Source organism: Camelus bactrianus, chromosome 14 (genome assembly GCF_048773025.1).
Source record: "Camelus bactrianus isolate YW-2024 breed Bactrian camel chromosome 14, ASM4877302v1, whole genome shotgun sequence".
Lineage (NCBI taxonomy): Eukaryota > Metazoa > Chordata > Mammalia > Artiodactyla > Camelidae > Camelus > Camelus bactrianus.
The window spans coordinates 27025469-27045808 of record NC_133552.1 but is presented as its reverse complement, the minus strand read 5'-3'; the positions used below and the strand labels follow the sequence as shown (position 1 = coordinate 27045808).

At 35.5% G+C, this 20340-nt stretch overlaps 1 protein-coding gene across 1 annotated transcript in view; it reads left to right on the top strand.

The window, feature by feature from the left end:
• The window catches only part of DIAPH3 (diaphanous related formin 3), a 470879-nt gene that overhangs the window by 287528 nt on the left and 163011 nt on the right, over window positions 1-20340 (top strand). The window contains exons 23-24 of the mRNA XM_074378260.1: window positions 9903-10028; window positions 18168-18331. Of these exons, the coding sequence (XP_074234361.1) occupies window positions 9903-10028; window positions 18168-18331 (290 nt within the window). The remainder of the gene's footprint in view (window positions 1-9902; window positions 10029-18167; window positions 18332-20340) is intronic.

Here is a 20340-nt window from a genome sequence, read left to right as displayed (position 1 = left end):
ACATTTGTTGTAGTTCTTGTTGATGTTATATTTCAGTGCTTAGTTCTTGTTCCCACACATCTGCCTATGCTATCATTAGTGACACAGGTAAACATGGATCTCTGAATAATACATTGTTATAGAATTTTAATATAGATTCTCAAGAGTTGTTTTGGTTGGTTGAATAGAATAAAAGTCGTCTTGCCTGAAACTTATGCAAGCTTTAGACTACAGGACCAAGGATTCTGTAGATTTAGGTTACTGAAAAACTTTTGCACTTGTCTGAAAATTAGAGAACGCTGTGCATATTGGAAGTGGCACAAATCGTAAATGTACAGCTCAGTGCCTTTTCACCAATTGGACTTAGGAGACTGGGGAATGGAGTTTGGAAAATGGATTCCATTTACCCTTCTGTGCTTCAGCCTAAGACACTCTATTTTTATTTTCTATTTCATATTTTGAGCTTTGATACAAGATTTCTTTTGAAAAAGGGTTTCTACTACTAAACAACCTTTGAAAACAACTAGTCTCCAGCAACTCGTCAACAACTGACAGTTATTTTATTTTCTAGAGGTGTTTGCTTGGTAGGCAAAATCAAATTTACCAGCCCAGAATTATTAAGGAATGTGACGTGGAAATACGAACCAACACTGACGATAAATAATAGAAGTGATAGAAACATCTAAAAAGATGTTTGCTCACCTTTATAGGAAAACCTGAAGAAAATGTCTTCTTGGATAATCTTCCCCTCTCCCCTCAGAAGTATAGATTTAAAATTGATCAGTCAGGAGCCCCTTGTGTCATGTAAATATGTCTGTCAGCATGATGACAGCTTTTCAGCAGCTGTCTGTCAAACTACATATTTTATGGAAAAAAGAACTAGTATTCATTTATAGTTTTTGATATGTTTTGACCTTGTAAGAACCCTTTCCACAAAGATTATTAAGCTCTGTCTGCAAAGCAGACACTTATCCTAGGCACTTGAATTAATAAGGGTTAGACTAACTTTAAGTGGCAGAGAAAAATAACAATGACTTATATGAGATCCATTTATTCATTATTTCATGAGTTGTTTTCGAATGTCTTTTGTGTCTTGAGCACCATTTGAGGTGCAGGATAGAGGAATTGAACATAAGAAGAAGTTTCTGCTCTCTTGAAGTTTACATTTTGGGTGGTGGATACAGAAGATAAACCAAAGAAAGAAGTCAATGTAGATCATGTCAGGTGGTTAGCTCTGGGATTCTAAGCCAGGGTGTTTTGTCTGAATTTTTTGTTTGTTTGTCTTTTTGGAATGTTAGGTTAAGAGGTCAGGGAAGGCTCCACAGAGAAGAGAAGGTGGCCTTTGCGTGAAAACCTGACCAATGTGTGAGGAGGCAAGATGAGACACATGAGAGAAGCCCTCCAGGCAGAGGGAAGAGCAGGTGCAGAAGCCCTAGATGTAGGCATGAGACTGGGTGGCGGGGGTTGGGGCGGGCTGCATAGTAGAGATGCGGTCAGAGAGGTAACAGATTCTACATTGTTAGCTATTGTAAGGATTTTGACTTTGCTCTGAGATGGGAAGTTATTGGAAGGCTTTTGAGCAGAAGAGTGATATCTGACTTGCATTTTCAGAAGATTGCTTTGGCTGCTGTGTTGTGGGGGAAATGTATAGGACCAACGGCAGAAGCAGTGAAACCACTTGGATGCTGTGATAATAATCTGGGAGAGACAGAATGTTGGCTGGGACCAGGAGAAGGTAGCAAGGGACGTGAGAAGGACTTAGGTAATGCGTCTGCTTGAAGGTAGAACCAACAGGACTTATTCTGTGATTAGGTGTCTGGGATACAAGAGAAAGAACATAGTCATGCCACCAATCATGTACTGAGATGTCGGAGCAGATTCCAGGAGGGAGATGAGTTCCAATTTGAAAATGTAAGTTTAAGATGCCTATTAAACATCAAGTAAAGATTCAGCAGGCAGTTGGAGTTCAGGGAAAAGATATGAGCAGGACAAAAATTTGTAATTTTTCAAGTTCAGAGATAGGCAGCCCAGGACTTGCTAGATGCGTGGTCTCCAATAACCACACATGAAAACTCCTAATTTGCAAGTCAGTCAGTCTGTCCTTACTATTCATGGTGGGACACATTGAAAGCAGTGACACCTCCCCCCGACACGTGCACACGAAATCATTATCCTGAGGGACCATTTTGAATATTGCTAGAAGTATCTCTATTATGGGCCTCTTTTGTTTAATATTTACCATGTTCTTGAACATCTTATTTGTAGAAAGGAAGTTCCAAATTCTTATAGGTAAACATGATTTTCTGTTAGATAAGCTTCTCCCACTGATACTATTCTCTTTTCTAAAAAGCTTGTTATGCTTTTAAGGCCCTCTTTATAGTAACAACAGCAAAACCCTCATTGCATGTACAGGTCTTCCTCCACTTACGCTGATGCTACATCCAGATAAACCCATTGCAAATTGAAAATACCATATATTGAAAATGCGTTGAATATACCTAACTTCCTGAACATCATAGCTTAGTCTGGTCTAATTTACCCACATTTAGAACATTACATTAACCCCCAGGTGGACTAAATCATCTAACACAAAGTCTAATTTATAATAAAGTGTTGAAAAGCTCATGTAACTTATTGAATACTGCACTGAAAGTGAAAAACAGAATGGTTCTTTGGGTGCAGAATGGTTGTTAAGTGTATCCGTTATTCACCCGCATGGTGATCGTGTGACTAGCTGGGAGCTGCGGCTCACTGCCCTGCCCAGCATCACCAGAGAGTGTGTACCACATACCGCTAGGCCGGGGAAAGATCAAAATTCAAAGTCCAAAGTCCGGTTTCTATTGAATGACTATAGCTTTCCCCACCGTGGTTAAGTTGGAAAATCCTTAGGTGGAACATAAGTCAGGGATCATCTGTAGCAGAGTAAATTAGTTAGGGACTGCAAACTATAATGTATTATTATATGGGGTCCCATCAAGAGTCAGAACAAGGGGCAGAAGGAATAGCTGAGCAGAAGAAGGCAAGCTGAGGCTGACTGGCCAGTCACTAAGCATTCCTTCTTTCAATTTATACCTTTGTTTTGAGCCAAACTGCAATCTGTTTTGAGTTTGTGCTTTTTTTACCATCTTATTTCAGTTTTATACTTTTTCGTCAACATAATGGGTTATATAATGATATTCTAGAACTTAGGTTTTGTTCTAGGTCTACTTAACATTAAGGATTCTTCAAAATGCTATTGAAGTTTTTGTCCATCTTGTCCACCCAGTTCATTATTTTTACCTTTCAGTTGTGAAATATTCTTACAGTTTTGTTAAATACCTTTATTATTACAATCATCTAGGAAAAATTACTATGTCAAGAGCCTGAAATGTTATAGTCCCTAGTTTTTCTCACAAAACATTGTGTCTAGGAGTGTAGGAAGGTTAGCTTGAATGTTTACATTGTTTTCTGATGATAAGTTGTTGTTTAAGAGTTTTTTAAAGAAATCAATTTCCCTGTAATATATCATTGGTACATAAGAATGAATGTGACATTTCTTAGTAAGTTTGTTATGAAATAATGACCAACACCTACAGGAGATATTCATAGATGATTATTACTTAATTGAAAATATTTCTTAAATATATGTAATCTCTTCTTTTTCACTTGAAATCTTTACATGGTAAGTCATAGAGGCCATGGTATTACAGAAAGCCTATTTTCATGGTTTCTGTAAACCTAAATATTTACAGTTGTGATTTTAACTTTTGTGCAAAGCTTCTCTAGCACCTCTAGTGTATAATTATCATAATGACTAGGCACCTGGAGAAAAGTCTGTATCTGGGATTGCAAGGTTTTAGATATTTAATCCGTTGTATTTTTCCCATTTCATTTTTAATGCTTTTATCTCGAGGTAAAAGTTAAATCTAAAATCCATTCCTTCAACAAACATTTGAGTTTCTGCACTATGTTATCTAACTGAAGGAAAAAAGATGAATAAAATACGGTTGTCTTCCCTTTGAAATTCCCAGTCAATTGGGAGAGGAAGACACATAAAAAGACAGAAGTAATAGAGTGTAGTAATTGCAAAGACAGAGGTAATTACCAGGGAAGATGATTGGGACCTCATCAGGAGCCTGACTGGAGTTTTGGACTCTAATTGTACAGTGTGAATAGGAGTGACTTGGGTGGAATGGGCAAGGCAAATAGTTGTGTTATTTCCAACATCAGGTACGGAATCGGTGAAAGGGGTGGAGGGAAGGAAACCGTAAGCAGGACTTTGACTTGGGAGTAAAGTGTGAATATGAAATAGAACCACACCAAGTTGAGGGTGGAACTCAGGTTACTGTCTGGTTTTAAGCAAGGAAGGGACATATTTAAATTAATGTTTTTCTGGAAACCCCCATGTACTGTATGGAGAAGGCACTGAGAGAAACCGTAGACCAGAGGTCAGAGAAGAGGTAAGTGTCCCAGATGTCTTGAATAGTGTTCAGCCTAGCAAGGCTTCGGTCCTATTTGTCAAGTAAAATGCGAGGGATGTCACAATCCTTTGGATCTGAGAATTCAGGAAGGGAAGGGTCAAGACTAGCAGGTTTCTAGAGTGGGAAACAGGATTTATGGTTTTGCTTCCCACTGCTGTGAGATTACAGGTGGACAGTTGACGGAGGGCAGAGGCACATAGCATTTGAGGTGATCCAGGTATGTCCTGTCTGACTGAATATTAACTGAGTAAAATGCAAAAGTTGAAACTGCCTTAAAAAAAAATCTAGTCAACTCTGATGATGACTGTGTTTTGTTACTTCTAAATTATGAAAAGGAATTTAAAAATACAATTAATTTCTTGATCAAGAAATGTGACAAAGTTGAAAGATAAAATTTATACACAGGTCACATACAGAGATACCAGTATTAACACTTCTTTGAGGGTGTACAATTGAAAATTCTCTGCTCTAGTTGGGATTTCTAATATAAAAAAATTACAGTCACTGACCTCAAAGAACTTGACATATGAGAAAAATGTGGCTAAAATTGTTTGAAGATGTATAAGTGTACTATCTTTTTAAATATAATTGCTGAAAAAGAAAAACACCAAGGAAATTCTTAAATGCTCTTCAGTTTTACCCATCAGATTGCCCCAAACATTGGATTATATTTTATTTGCCTAGAACTTGCACACACATTTCTCCCTTCCACTTTCTCTCTTCTAGTGCTTTGGTCTTTATTTGAAAACCAGCAGTGATAAGTTGGTCAATTACACTTAAATCTTCTTAACTGTAATGTACAAATAATGTAATCATATAGAGCTGATGAAGCTTAAGTAATGGCTTACTGGGATTTCCATCTGTAGAGTGCCCACAGAACCATTTTTACAAAAAATAAATTGGTATTTTATACATTGCATTTTCTTCAGAAAATCTGGGGAAAGGGATCACTCATATTTCTATAATAGTTCAACACTGCTTGTTGAATGACAAAACCATCTTTTAAGACAGCCTTCTTATTCTGTAAGATGTCAGCCTTAAATGTTTGAATATGCCCCAGACCTGCCTAACATCCCAAACACTTTGCTCTTGAAATTTGTACCTTTTCTTTTTAGCCTGACTTCCACAACACTGTTCCTGGCATGCTGATGGTGAAGGTGATGATTTTTTTTCCATTTCCTTTATTTTAATAATACTTACTTCAGTCTTAAGGTCTTCATTTTTTTTTTTGAATTCTAAGAAGAATAAGATCTCATAATATATATATATTTTTTTTTAATCTTCATCCTATATTATAGCATTTGTTCTTTTATGGAATATCTGGGAGGTCAAAATGGAGGAGAGAGTCTTCCTATTTCACTTATGTGGAAATTGAGGCAGTGAGAAGTTGCTTCCAATCAGTGATAGAATGTAGTCCCTGACCCACTGGCTACCAGTGAGTTGGAAAAGGCTCAAAGGATCACTTAGTAAGTCTTTCCATCTCAACCCGAAGCCCTTCTCTCATCCCACCAAGAAGCACTCACTCCCTGGGATGGCTCCCGTTCAATTAATTACAAGCATTGGCCTCCCCTAAGGGCAGCCCAGGCTGTTAGGCAGCTCTGAGGATTACAGCTCCTAAGTCAAAAGTACTCCTCTTACACCTCCTCACAGGTACTGGGGTTCTGCCTTCTGACCAGACATGCCTTCTGTGTCCATGTGGTAGGGTAAAACATGCGTATTTGGTCTTCTTCCTGGTTCCTAAAATCATTCTTAAATGTTAATAGTGTATTTTGTGTGCTAATAAGATGTCTCAGTCCAGATGGGGGGATGGCCAGCCTGGGGAACTACAGGATGGGGCGACTGGTTGACAGAGGCACCAGCCTTGTGATTAGAGGGTTAAAACTTCCAGCCCACCCTCTGACCTCCAGTTCAGTCACCAGCAGCCAGCAATGTAATCATTCACACCTGTGTTGTGAAGCTTTGATGAGACTCCGAAACAGCGAAACAATGAGGCTAAGGGAGCTTCTATTGTAGTGAACACATGGATGTGCTGGAAGGGTGGTGTCCCTGGAGAGGGCTTGGAAGCTCTGCGCTAACTCCCCCTCCCAATTCCTGGTCCTATGCGTGTCTTCCATTTGGCTATTCCTGAGTTATATCCTTTATAATAAAAAAGCTATAACAGCAAGTATATTAATTTCCTGAGTTCTGAGTCATCCTGGCAAATTACAGAAATTAAATGGGGAGATGGGGAAGGCATAAGAACACCTGAACTTATAGTTGGTTAGAAGTATGGGTGATCCCTGGGACTTGTGACTGTCCTCTGAAGTGAGGGCACTCTTGTGGGACTGAGTCTTTAAACCTGTGGGGTCTGTGCTAATTCCAAGCAGTGGGTGTCAGACATGAAGTGAATTGGGAGACATTCAGTTGGTGCTGGAGAATTGGTAGGTATTACAGTGATGTATTAGGTGTCAGGAAAAAAAAAAGAAAACGAATATTCCAACTGTGTTCCTTTCCAATATTTGCCTTGTACTTTTTGTTACGTGGGGGTTCCTCAAACTTTTATCTTTTCCTTAGGAATTTCCCAAATTTTCTATGTGTATATAATAAAATTAGATTAGCAGACTTAATTATAATGATTTGAGTATGTGATTTTGTTCAGTTGTGCCTTAACACACTATATTTAAATGCTCATTAAAAATATAGTATATTTGTCTTCCATCCATCCATCCATCCATCTGCCCATCCAAAATGTGTAAATGTGTTTCCCTGGGTTTAGCCATATGTGGATTACTTGTGATTTGCACTGGGCAAGAATGTACACAAAAAAAGCAGTCATTATGTGAAAATTATGTACTTAAATGTTGTTACTGACAGGTAGGTAGGGGTTGTAAAAACAAAATGATAATTTCTGCAGTTAATAATTTCTGTATACCTAAATGGTTGAAAATAAAGTCTGGAATTAAACTGCCCAAGTTCAAATTCTGACCTCACTACTTTTTGATTGTTTAAACTTTTTCTTCACCCTCTCAATTCTAGTTTTGTCATCTGTGAAACAGGGTTAATGACAATACCTATTTCATTATGTTCTTGTGAGAATTTAAAAAAGTTAATGGAGTACTCTTAAGATAGTACCTGACATACATAAACATTAAGTAAAAATAATGCTATTATTATTATAATGACCAGTACCATTACAACTACTACTCCTATATTATACTACTAATTTGAGCTTAATGTATTATAAAGTGATTGTATGGCTTATAAACTTTTCTAAGCACATATTTACTTAATACAATGATTTTATGTGTTTTTGAGGCTTTACTTAATGAAAAGTTTCAGAGTTTAAGGAAGTAGAAAAGTAATTGAACTACCTGTAAGATTTCTTGAGAAAAGACAGAGGAAATGCTAATGAGACATTAGAAGAGAGGTCAGATAGACCAGGGGAGCAAAAGCAGTCCCATTTTGTAATGCAGATGGGTAACTCTGAAAGAAGCGAAAACCATTTGGAAATGAGAAGAGTGAATGAAACCCAGAGGCCTAATTAAATAGATGCCTTGGTTGTGAATCACTGACAGACAGAAAATGAAAGAGTATAGCGTAGGAAGTATGCATGGTTACCCCCATGAGCAGTGCACAGCAAGATCCTGGGCACGGGAGTTATAGATTTAATTCATTAACTCGCTAAAGGCTATCATAATAGAAATATTTATGTACTCTATTATCTGAATTACTGTCTCAAATTTAAGGATCACAGGAAGGGGAAACATGAGTAGCAAAAAACTATGGAGAAAATATGCACCAGTATAACTTCAGAATGGCTTCACTACTGTGGGAGCCAAAGGATAAAGTAGCATCATCACTCTGGGACAAACAACATTTTTGTTATTGTTGAAGTATAGTCAGTTACAGTGTGTCAATTTCTGGTGTGCAGCATAAGGTCCCAGTCATGCATATATATACATATATTCATTTTCATATTCTTTTTCATTGAAGGTTATTGCAAGATGTACAAAAAACTAATACATGTGGCTCTCTGAAGAGTTCCATCATTGGACTTGTTCAATATTGTGTCTGAGAATTAGCTTGCTAATTGCATTTACAATGTAATATGTTAAGGTTTTATTAACAGGTATTAACATTTTAGAATAGTGAATGTTATTTTGTGTACAACCAGTTTAAAAAACAAAGGAAGAAACTCCATGTTCGTGTACAAAGTTATTTTTCATGCCTCCCTTTTATTCCATTCTGCTGAACCTAGGATGTAGCCATAATTTTTGTTTCATATTTTTTTTCAAATCAGTCCCATTTTGTGGGGCATGTAGGTTACTTCCAAGGATATTCTTGTCCTTATAGGGGAAAGAAATGGCTTGCACCCATTTCTCTGGATTAATTTGAAGTCCCCAAATGGTAGAGTATGTAGAATTATTATGTGTATTTTTAAACATCGTTTTGTATAATTCACATTAATAGGAAGCCAAAGAATTTTTTTTTGACTAAAATTCATCTGAAGCTAAAGCAAATATCCAAAAGTTGGTTTTGGCCACTGTGCCTTCTTTATGTATTGTTAATTCTTATTCCTGATGTCATCTAAAGTTGACTAGGAGGGAGGATGTAGCTCAGTAGTAGAATGCATGCTTAGCATGCACGAGGTCCTGGGTTCATCTCCCAGCACTGCCACTTAAAAAATAAATAAATAAATAAATAAATATTCCTAATTACCTTCCCCCACCCCAACAACAACAACAACAAAATTAAAGTTGACTATGCAAAGATTTTAAGCGGTGATTCTTCATGTCTGTCCTGGTCGGTGGCCAGAACATTCTGGTGGTGCCTTTGTGCTCTGCTGTACGATTTTTTCCTTCATGTGCACTGTGAGAGCAACTTTAAGTCAAGGATGGAAACTCTTTATTAGTTAATAAACACAGATTGTCTTCAGAGTACCAATAAAGAAAGTTTGACATTTGTTCCACGTGTTACTCAAACAGTCTCTGATACCTTTCCATTCCTGTCATGGAAGAGTTCGGACAAGTAGTCACCCTTTCCTATCTTTTCCATGTGTTCATTGTTCCCTTGATTTCAAAAGATCATGGTTTTGAAAAATGCTAAAATTATATTGAAATGGGTTTAATTTGAAAAACATAGTGTTTCTTTGCCTTCTTTGTTTTTTGAATAGACTGATTATTTTGTAATGTTTGTAGAGGTCAAGGACTCTGATTGTAAACAAAATATATTTCTTTAATGTGGTTTGTTTATGTGAGCTTCTCCTAAATTTCATTTGTGTTAAAGACTCTTACTAAATTTTCTTCACTTCCGGATTTAAAAATTGAAAGGTTTTTAAATTTTTAATGAAATTTACCTTGTCTTCATTATTGTAGATTTTCATTATTATTGTAAGGTTTTTCACAAATGTTTTGTTTCTAGAGGGTTTTACTTGTTTATATTATAATTTTGCCCTTTAAAGGCATATAATATTCTCTGTTTTAGTTTCTGTAGAAACGCTGGAAAAGAATTTGAAGCAGATGGGAAGGCAGCTTCAACAGCTTGAGAGAGATTTGACGATCTTTCCCCCTCCTGAGGACTTGCATGATAAGTTTGTGACAAAGATGTCCATATCCTTTGATATCTAAATAACTTTAAGTCACTAGTCAGTTAGGAGTACAATTTACTTAATGTTTTAAGTATACTTGCATAACCGGAGATCATTCTATAATGCCAAATTACAGAAAGTTTAACCTTTGCCTTCTTGCAAGGAAATTTATCAAGGGTTTTACTTATCATGAATAATGCAGAAGTATATTCTATTGATTTCAATCCTTTTTTCCTTTTTGTCAATATGAATAATGTGTTCTCTCATCTTTTTCCTTCCATATACCCTGTTTCCTTCTGATTGTTCATGGTAAATCGAAAGGCTGAAAAAACTCAATTTGAGGAAGTTTAAATCTCATGTCATGTTGTGATTTAGATATTTTTGAAATATTTTAAGTAGCAGATAAAGACTTTATAAACTGATGTGACTAGTCACCTTAATTTCAAGAATTGATACATATTAAAAATTAACCATGCTTGAGAAACTAAAATTTCCTTTAGAAATACTACAGGGTTTCAAAATCAAAACTGAATTTTTCACAATCACTACTTGGGTAAGTATTTTCCAGACCCAAAATAAAAATGACAAGAGAGTGTGTGTGTGCGTGTGTGTGTGCGTGTGTGTGTGTGTGTACATATACATATATACATAAAAACTAATAGCATCAAGATTGGTGCTGCTTAGTTTAAGGTTCCTTTGAATTCAATTATCTTTGGTTTCACTAATTTTGTCACTTAATCTCTAATGAGTAATTGAAGCAATAAACTTCTTTTAATTTCCAGAAACTAATGTTGAGTTGCTTTCCAAACCATTCTGTGAAATTAGAGACTGATATCATTTGCGTTATAATTAAATATTACTACTATGCATTATTAAAAACCCACATGGACTTCAGAATTCTATATGAAAGGATAACCCACTTCTAAACAAGCTCTTATAAGTAAACAATCCTAGTATTTTATTTTAAAACAGAGATACCTGAAATAAAATAACTACTTTTCCTCTTTCTATCTCTTCTCCCCCGAGATTCAGCAAATCACAAAATTATTATTTGGCAAATCACAAAATTATTATTTGTCTTGTCATAGGTTTTATTGTACTGTATGCTTTCAGTTTAATTGTGAATTAGTTCAATTTTAGCTTTCTTCACTGTCTCTTTTGGGAAATAGCATAAAAATGCACTCCAGCAACAATCAATTCAGGCTAATATGTTTGTTTCCTTCCATATCTTTCCTACCTACCCATTTTCTTTTTTTATTAAGCAGAATGCCTTTATCACTACATTTGAAAAGGTTGGTTTTTTAAAACTAAAATCTTGGTTATCCATAAAATAATACATTTGCAGCACCTTCTCATTTGGCAAAGTATGCTTTTTAAGACCAAATTTGTTTTTGCAGAATTATATCAGTGCCATCATTCTTAGCTCCCCTGCCCCATTTTATCGTATTAAAATTTTCATAGGTGACAGTTTATTGTAATCATTAAGAACTGTTCATCGAGGTACTCATTATTGTTCCCTATAGATAGAAAGTACTGTAGAAAAGGCTTTGCTTGCATACAGTTTCTGGTAATACACTGTGAGTGTACTAATTATGAAGCTCAGGTGTCTGGAACATAAGACCTGAGATAAATTCCTGAGCTTAGAGTAAAGGTGGTAGAATCCTGCTCAGCAGACAGTCTCAGGACCTATCCATACTTGTGTTCACATGACACAGAGGCTGAATGATGTCGGCTTCTTGAAAGGTATGCAGCTCATAAAAAGCAACCAGCAGGAAATCAGAAACAGGAAGGATGAGGCTTTGTTGGAAACAATTTTTCATTCTGAGTACAATTATACTCCATGGACAGGAAAGCTACTACATCCTGTCGCTAAATATCACAACCTAGAAGCCTCTAATGAACTGATTAGCATTCATGTATCTCTTGGAAGTCAGATATATGAACAGTTGGTGCACTTTGCTATTGACAAAGCTTATAATCATAAATATTCTTTGCTGAGATTAGATTGCACTCGTTTGCTTTTCATCTTAGTTAGACGTAGTAGTTTCGAAGTAATTAAATTCATTCATTGCAAAGCTTTGTTTACTTTAATTAGGACTGACAACAAGTCAGATTTTGAATATTAAATGCATTTATACAGATCTTATTAAAATAGCAAAGTGTGAGCTTCTTAGATCTTAGACAGTGGAAGAATTTGGATGCTAAGTGCACGATGAATAAAAATGTGTTTAACAAAGTTTAGGTTATTAACAAGAAAGCTTTGTTTATGTTTTAAGTATCAGTGCCTGTTAATTGCAGCACATATCATATGTTTGTCTGTACTTCAATATAAAAATGTTTGGGTGTATCAACCAATTCTGAAAGACTATGTGTGTTATCTGAGTTGCTAAGGATGCATTTTTACAAGTAGATACTCTGTATAAACAATCATGATTTGGTGAACTATTAAATAATCTGTTAATTGAATTGTTTTAAATTATAATGATGTAATTTTGTTATAATTTCATGGAATGAAATTTCACAAATAGCATTCAGTTACAGTATATTGATTGTATTTTTATCCTCTCGGTAGTTCCTTTCTTTCTGTTCACATCTTAATATTAAAAAATGCAAATTTAGTACATTCTTTAAAAGGCACACACAGTTATTTCATATATATCACATTGACTTTTTAGTAATAATTATGTTACTTTTTGATTGCTGAGCCTGGTCAGAAATATAATTAGAATTGAGTAGTTTCACTGTAAATAGCTTGAAAAATGTGTAACATGATTCAAGGTGGGGTCATCAATATTTGTTGTTATATATAAAGTATTATATGTGAGGTGTATATACCTATTGAATTCTCATCAGTGAGAAAAGTGAGAAAATTCTAGGATTTGTGTCATGAGTGCCTGTTCCTTTCTTTTGATCTTTAAATTCTGGAGTATTTCTTATTTTAAGGAAAATGACAAATAGATCCTAGAGCATCGCCCTTGAAATTCTCCTCGCACAAGCCTCTACCTTTCACTTTCCTTCTTGTGCTACCCCTTCTCCCAAGTCTTTTAGAAAAAATCATTATGCTAGACCTTTATATGTTTTTGTATTTGTCACACAACTTCTGTGACAAATTATTTGACTTTCCCATTTTATCTTTAAATTTCATCATTGCAATCCCACTTTATTTTCACACTTTCTTTTTTGTTGTTCCCCTGCATAACAATATTTTAGGCATTTCTGAAATCACTACATAGATGCTGTAATTATCCCAATAAATTCCTTGAGAGGAAGACTTCCATCTCACTTATATCTATATTCCACCCTGCATAAAGCACAGCATTTTTCACGTAAAGGAATTCAGTACATTTTTATTTAATTGAACTGTGGTTAGGAAGTATAGAAGAGTGGAATGGGTGAAATGTAAACTTATATGATACCTGGTCCATTTGCAAGAGTAGGAAGTTGGGTAGTCAGGTGATTTGTAAGAGCAGATTTTTTTTTTTCTTGAATTAGTCTTCTCTCCCTCCTTTTTTCTGCTTTTTCTCTCACCTGTGTTCCATTTAACTCATTCTTAACAAACTTAAAACTCAGGTTATAATATCCTGTTCATCGTCCTCTATGAATCAGCAACCTTGTACTCGTCTTTTTCTTCTCTGCAGTCTTGCTGCGCCCACAGCAGGTGCTCTACGACATCGTGCTACTGCTGTCTTACAGTCATGCCTCAGTCACTGTCACCTTCTTAGCCAGGACTTCCCTGAGTGCCCATCCTAGCCTCTGTTATTCTATGTAACATCCCAAACTTTTGATTTCTTCATCATACTTACTACTGCCTGAATAGCTAATTCATTTACCTCTTTATTATCTGTCGCCACTCTAGAAAGCATCTTTCATGAAAGCAGGGACTTTGCTTACCTTGTCAACTACTGTTTTTCCTCGTGCCTAGCAGAGGGGAACTCAGTGGAGTCCAATGACTGTTTAGGGACTGGCTGCCTGAATGCCTGCCTGCTTGGCTGGCTGGATCCTGGTGCTTAAGATGATCTATAAAAGGTTTTAGACATGGTGGACTGATTGAAGCTGGTTCTGTAAGATGATTAATGGAAGTAATAGACATCCTGGGTGGGGGAAGTGCAATAATGAGGGCAAAACATGAGAATAAATGTAGAGTGTATTTGTGCCGGGTGGTTTGAGAATGAGCAGTTCTTGCTGACCAGGAGTTAAATCCCAAGTCTCAGTCTGGCTACTTAATTGGCCAGCACCAGATATTTGTGGTTCATCATGCGTGAACGCAGATCTGGTTGTCCTGTACCTTTCAAATGGGAAAATTACAGAGATTCAAGCAGAAACTCATCAGAATTTGGCCTTACTCCTGGTAGAGGAAAAGAAAATAGATTTCACAAAAATATCAAGTAGTTGAATATATATCAATATTTCTATAATGAATTTTATCAAATCTTTATTTTGTTGATTAGCTCACCTATTTCTAAAACTCTTTACCAATATAAGACTTGATGCTGGGGAAAAAATAATAAAGCCTTATTACTACTTCTGACATGGCATTTCCTTCTAACCAGAGTTTAACAATTGTCACAAAAACACTTGCGTTTGTTTTTTCTTTTGAATGCTGCTGATTCTTTTTATCGGAATGTTTCCCCATCCCTCAATGGGAGATAACCCATTACTAATGGTGGAGAGTGTGATGTAACCATTTATTCCATTCCATCAGACAATCATTTTACACTTCTGAGAATTTATTTGGTTACTTCCAAAATTTTTTCTGTTCAATCACAATTTTACCATTTTTGTGGATAATTCCAGTTATTCGAAGCTCCACTTATTTCCTTTGGGAGCAAGTTGTTTTATAGATAACAATGATAAGAAAATCAATTTATAAAGCTCTCTAGCTGTTAGAATATGTGATTTCCATGGTTTTAGCTCTTGGACTTCTTTCCCATCACACCTTTTAATAGGATTGTACTGTTTTTATTAAGTCTGTCTAGGCATAATATGATTTCTGATTTTCATTAACTTTAAAAAAATTTTTAAATTAATTTTGGGAGAGATAATTAGGTTTATTTATTTTAATTATTATTTGTTAAATGGAGGTACTGGGGATTGAACCCAGGACCTCATGCACGCTAAGCATGCACTCTACCAATGAGCTATATACCCTCCCTACTACTTCATTAACTTTTGATTCTTACCTGACATTCTTAAAAGTGGTATTGAATAATACAGTTTTATTTTAATATCAAACCTATTACTGTGAATGGGCATCTTCCCAGGTATTAGAATAAAATTACTAGTATTTGTGGAGTGCCTATTATTAAAACTCAAGGCCTTATGAGCAGTGATGGAGCAAAAAAGGAATAGCTGTAGAACCATACAATTAGTAAAACCTGCCCAAGTAGTGTGACCTATTGTCCAGGATAGCTACTTTTAGGGGGCTCTGTTAGCTGCTAACATTACATCCAAAATGTGTGTGTGTGTGTGTGAATGCATTTATATGCAATTTTATGCATAGAAGTTCCTTGAGGTACATCAGACTTTTGAGGAAGCCTGTCACCCTTCCCACCAAAGTTTAGGAATGATGACGCTAGGGTGAAATGAGTAATTGGCACCAATGTAGTTGCAGATAATTAGACTTAATACAGCTAAGAAGGTGGAACACAGCATTTAGAGAAGGAGCTGACAATCAGAGGTGACCACCCTTCAAAATGTGGCAAGAGCAAAGCACTACTAGGGGATTGGACTAGGAGGGAAAACAAACAGCTTCATTAGAGACTACAATGAAATACAGATGCTGTGTGTTCAGGACAACAAATGATCACTCAGAGTTGTAGAGATTAGAGAAGGTGGCTTCGTGAAAGGAGGATGAATTGAACCAAGCTTTGCATGATAGGTTTGGACAAGCAAAGGCAGAAAATGATTTCTCTCTTAGATAAGATTTAAGATATATAAATAATCCGTGTAGATATAGTCTCTATCTGGGACATAAATTTTAGGTGAGAGTTTATAGATTGGATAGATAAACCAAGGTTGATTCTGAACTTGCTAGGTAAATGAAAGATGCTTATTACACATAACAAATGAATCACCATATGTTCCACTTAGTGATAGTTTCTGAATGCATTTCAAATGTGATTTTTATTTACATAAATTCACTTTACCTACAGCATTTCACAAATATGGATGTCTCACAAGACAAAGTTTGTAGAAACCTGTCACACGTATTGTTACAATTTCTTGTGATTTTGTGATTTGACTAATGTTACAAAATCTTTTGTTCATCCAAAGATTAAAAAATGTTACCACACACACACACACAAAAATATTCCAACATATAAATGCATCAACCACTGGTACTATTATGATCTAGATTCTTAGGAAGTATAAGGAGGCATTTTGGTATTCAGATGACTATAAACTAGCAGAAGAAAGATCGGTAGATTTTCTAAGCCCATTAAAAAAAAAAATCAGCTCTTGCATTAAAATCCAGACTCCTTATATGCTAGTCTATTCTTTCTTCTGAAATATAGTCATTATGATGTGTCAATTTCTGGTGTACAGCACAATTTCCCAGTTCTGCATATACATACATATATTCATTTTCATATTTTTTTCATTGAAGGTTTGAAATACTATATATTTAACTAAGCAGAGCATCGTATGAAAAACGAAACAAAACCATGCATCGAAGGGCAATAGCTAGTTTGTGGACTGACTGTAGACATGAGTACAGGGGAGTTGAGACTGACTGGGATGCCTTGTTTCCTTGTGGGGAGGTTGGGTTCTAGTTGTTAAAATTCTTCTGCCCCTGGATCACCACCTGTCTGGCAGCAGTGCTACCAGTGCTCTGTCTTAATCTTTCCTTCTTTTTCTCAGAACAGGGCCTGGATCAGTTTCCTTATTTCATCCTTCACTGGGGATTGCTCTGACCAAAGGAACCATATCTGTTTGAAATTATGGAAAAATTTTATTTTTAGATATAAACATTCCATTTTTAACTTCTTTCTCTTGGTCCGAGTCTAGTTACTGTTTTGTGACTGACTTAAAAAAATGTGTTAATGTCTGTTTATCCTTTTGTGTTAGAGACAATAAGGTGACTTCAGGAAGTTTAATTCTGTGTGTTCATTTCTTTGAATGTCTCTATTTAAAGCCGAAGATAATTATGACTGATGCTCTAACAGAGTCATCTATTCAGAATGTGGTTTGGGGATTTTACCACAAAGGAAATTCCATGGTGTGTTTAGTAAATGTGTTCTAATGTCACCACCACGTTTGCAGAAAGTCTTCTCAATCTCCGTGTACTCTGAATTAATTGTCATAAATAAGTGAGAGAATATTATTTCTCTGTGTATGTAATCATAATTTTGAATCACGTGATACATAGAAGAAATTATATACCAGTTTTCCAAAGGAGAAGTTAAAAGGTAGATTTACCTACATAATATAAGTTTTTAATGTAACTGTTAAAAAATTTATTGCTTTTAGAACCTTAAATAAAGCTTAAGAGTAAGTGGGCAATATAAGACCAAGTATTTAGATGTATTACTAAATGCCATTCATTTTTCTAAGAACTTTACATGTGTTAATTCATCAGTCCTCACAACAGCCCTATGAGATAGGTGATATCATTATTATTATTATCATTATTATTATTATCATCATCATTATTATTATTACCATTTTACAGGAGAGGAAATTGTGGCACAGAGAGATGATGGCATTTGTTTATCAGCACAGTACTACCAAGTGCAGGAACTAGAAACTGACCACAGATTGTCTGCTTTGACTGCTATGCTTAATGCCTGTGTTACTGATTTCAACATTTATTGGAACTACTGAGCTATAACGTTAAATCGTATTGCATTATGTGAATAAGATAGATAGGCAAATTGGAAGAAAAATTCCCCTGAACTCAATTGTAAAAGAGAAATCTTAAATATATAAATATTTAACTTTTCCGGTCATTTTGCCGGTGTTAATCAGGAATTACACTTAAGATTTTATCACTGTACAGTGTAGATCGAATTGTAAGAATGGTTAACTGTTAGAGCTAATTTTGGCATTTTGGAGGTTTGTATTAGCAGCTAACAATTAAATTAAAACATGGGACTCACAGGGTTTCTTTTCCCCTAAAACATCACTTTGTAAATTTCAGAATACCTTAACTATAATATACAGCTTTGTTATCAGCGCAAAAGAACAGCATGAGAAACTTTCAAAATTACATGAAAACATGGAGAAGTTATACCAGAGCATAATGGGGTACTTTGCCATTGACGTGAGGAAGGTGTCAGTGGAAGACTTTTTGAGTGACTTGAGTAACTTCCGAACTATATTCATGGTATGTTAAAATTTTTCATCTGTTTTTTAGAAAGTATTTATGTCTACACTACTTAATCTACTGTTACTCTTACTTCATTATCCATCCCATTCCTGATGTCTGTAGTAAAACCTACCTTCTCTGATGTTGAAAGTTAGCTTTAAGAATTTCAGATTTTTAAATCTATTGAAAAATGTGTGTTTTGTTCTCTTTTTGGCCTTCCCAAAATTAAGCTGTAATCAGAAATTTTGATTGAAAAAGTGACAAATTTTGAAGTTTTTCATAAAAACTCCCCTCCTGGCTGATTACAAAGCACTTTTGTAATAAGTTTTTGGCTATGAATTTGTTTCTTTATACTTAAAATCAATTTATATTTTTGTGGTATAATTTTACCAAATTCTGTGCAGCTCTTGTGAAGCTTTTTTTCCCTTTTCTTTTCTTAATGCATTGTACAATGTGCTACCTGTGATTTGCCTTTGAATGAGTTTTACATTCCTAGGGTTTCCTTTAGATACTTTAATAGGGAGGTGAGGTCTCTGATGTAGAATCTTTTCATTTAGGCATTAAAAAGATCTTTTGAAAAGTATTAGCTGATTAGATGGGGGAAGAAAAACCCCATATGTATTAAAGTGAGAAAGCATTGTTGCCTCCCTGGGGAAGCTGGTGATACATTTCTACAAAGAAAGATTATGTTATTCTTAATAGATGGGTAAGTCATTTTTGTATTTCAGCAGATGTTTGTGGGGATTAAAAAGTTTTGAGGTGTAAAGAAAAAGAAGGTTGAATTTGAGGAGCTGGTTCTTTTTCATTTCAGGAAAACTTTATTGCTGAATTTATTGAACTTGGTTATAGTCACTTGGTTGTGATCAGATAGCCTTTTCATTAAAAACTCACTATTTTAAAGGAAAACTATTCTATAATAAGTACACATTTGCTCACAGCTCTAGTTTGTTTCCTCCACAAATTCAAAGTGTTTTTTACATTATTTTATCACTACTGGAAATAAATTTGATAATTAAATATATTTATCATGTGCCTTTATGTGTGATATATTGTGTAATACACTATTTTAGTTTTTCTAATATTTTACGAAGCAGCATGGCTTAGTGGAAGTAGCCACAGCTTTGCAGTTTGAGAGAGCTAAGTTTGGATTCCACACTAGTTACGTGGTTTGAACACTCTTGAGCCTTCCTGAGTTTCAGTTTCCTTATTTGAAAAAGGAGATGTTAATTCCTTTCTCATAAGAGTATTTAAATATTAAATGAGATAATGTATATTAAGTATTTATCATAGCTCCTGGCACATGGTAGTTGCTTAATAAATTATTACGCAGTGAAAGGTTAACTCAGTGAGCTTGAGGTAGTCAAACCCTGTGCATTTCAAAGAACGTACTGGCCTTTGGCTCTGGAGAGATGACCCTTAAGTCCTTGGCAAATCCTGTCTGATAAGGCTGTCTTTGTATACCTGAGGCCTTGGGCCAGGCTAGTTTATGTGAGAAGTGTGATTCATGGTGAACACCTATTTTTGTTTCCTGGGGCTCTGGGTCACACTGGGTTGGTTTGTCCTCTGTGAGGTGCTGGAGACTGAGTAGCTAAAGGATTGTAGGTCTACATTCATGCCTACATGACTGACCTCCTCAGTAAGACTCTGGACACCAAGGCTTAGGTGACCTTCCTGGTTGGCAGTACATCTTATGTGTTGTCACACATTGTGGCTGTAATAATGAAACTCCACTGGGAGAAGACAACTGTGATTCTAATCTGTATCCTTTCACTGTAATAAACTGTAACAGTGAGTATGACAACTTCTCTGAGTTCTGTGAGGCCTTCCAACAAATTATCAAACCTGAGAGTGGTCTTCGGGACCCATGACAGAATTATGCATGAAATTTTGAAATGCATATATAAAATAATAATAACCATCAGATATTGAGTATTTTCTATGAGCCAGACATTTTTCCAAATGCCTTATGTGTATTATCTCATAATAATCCAATCTTCATAATAAGTCTGTATCTTTTTGTAGATTTT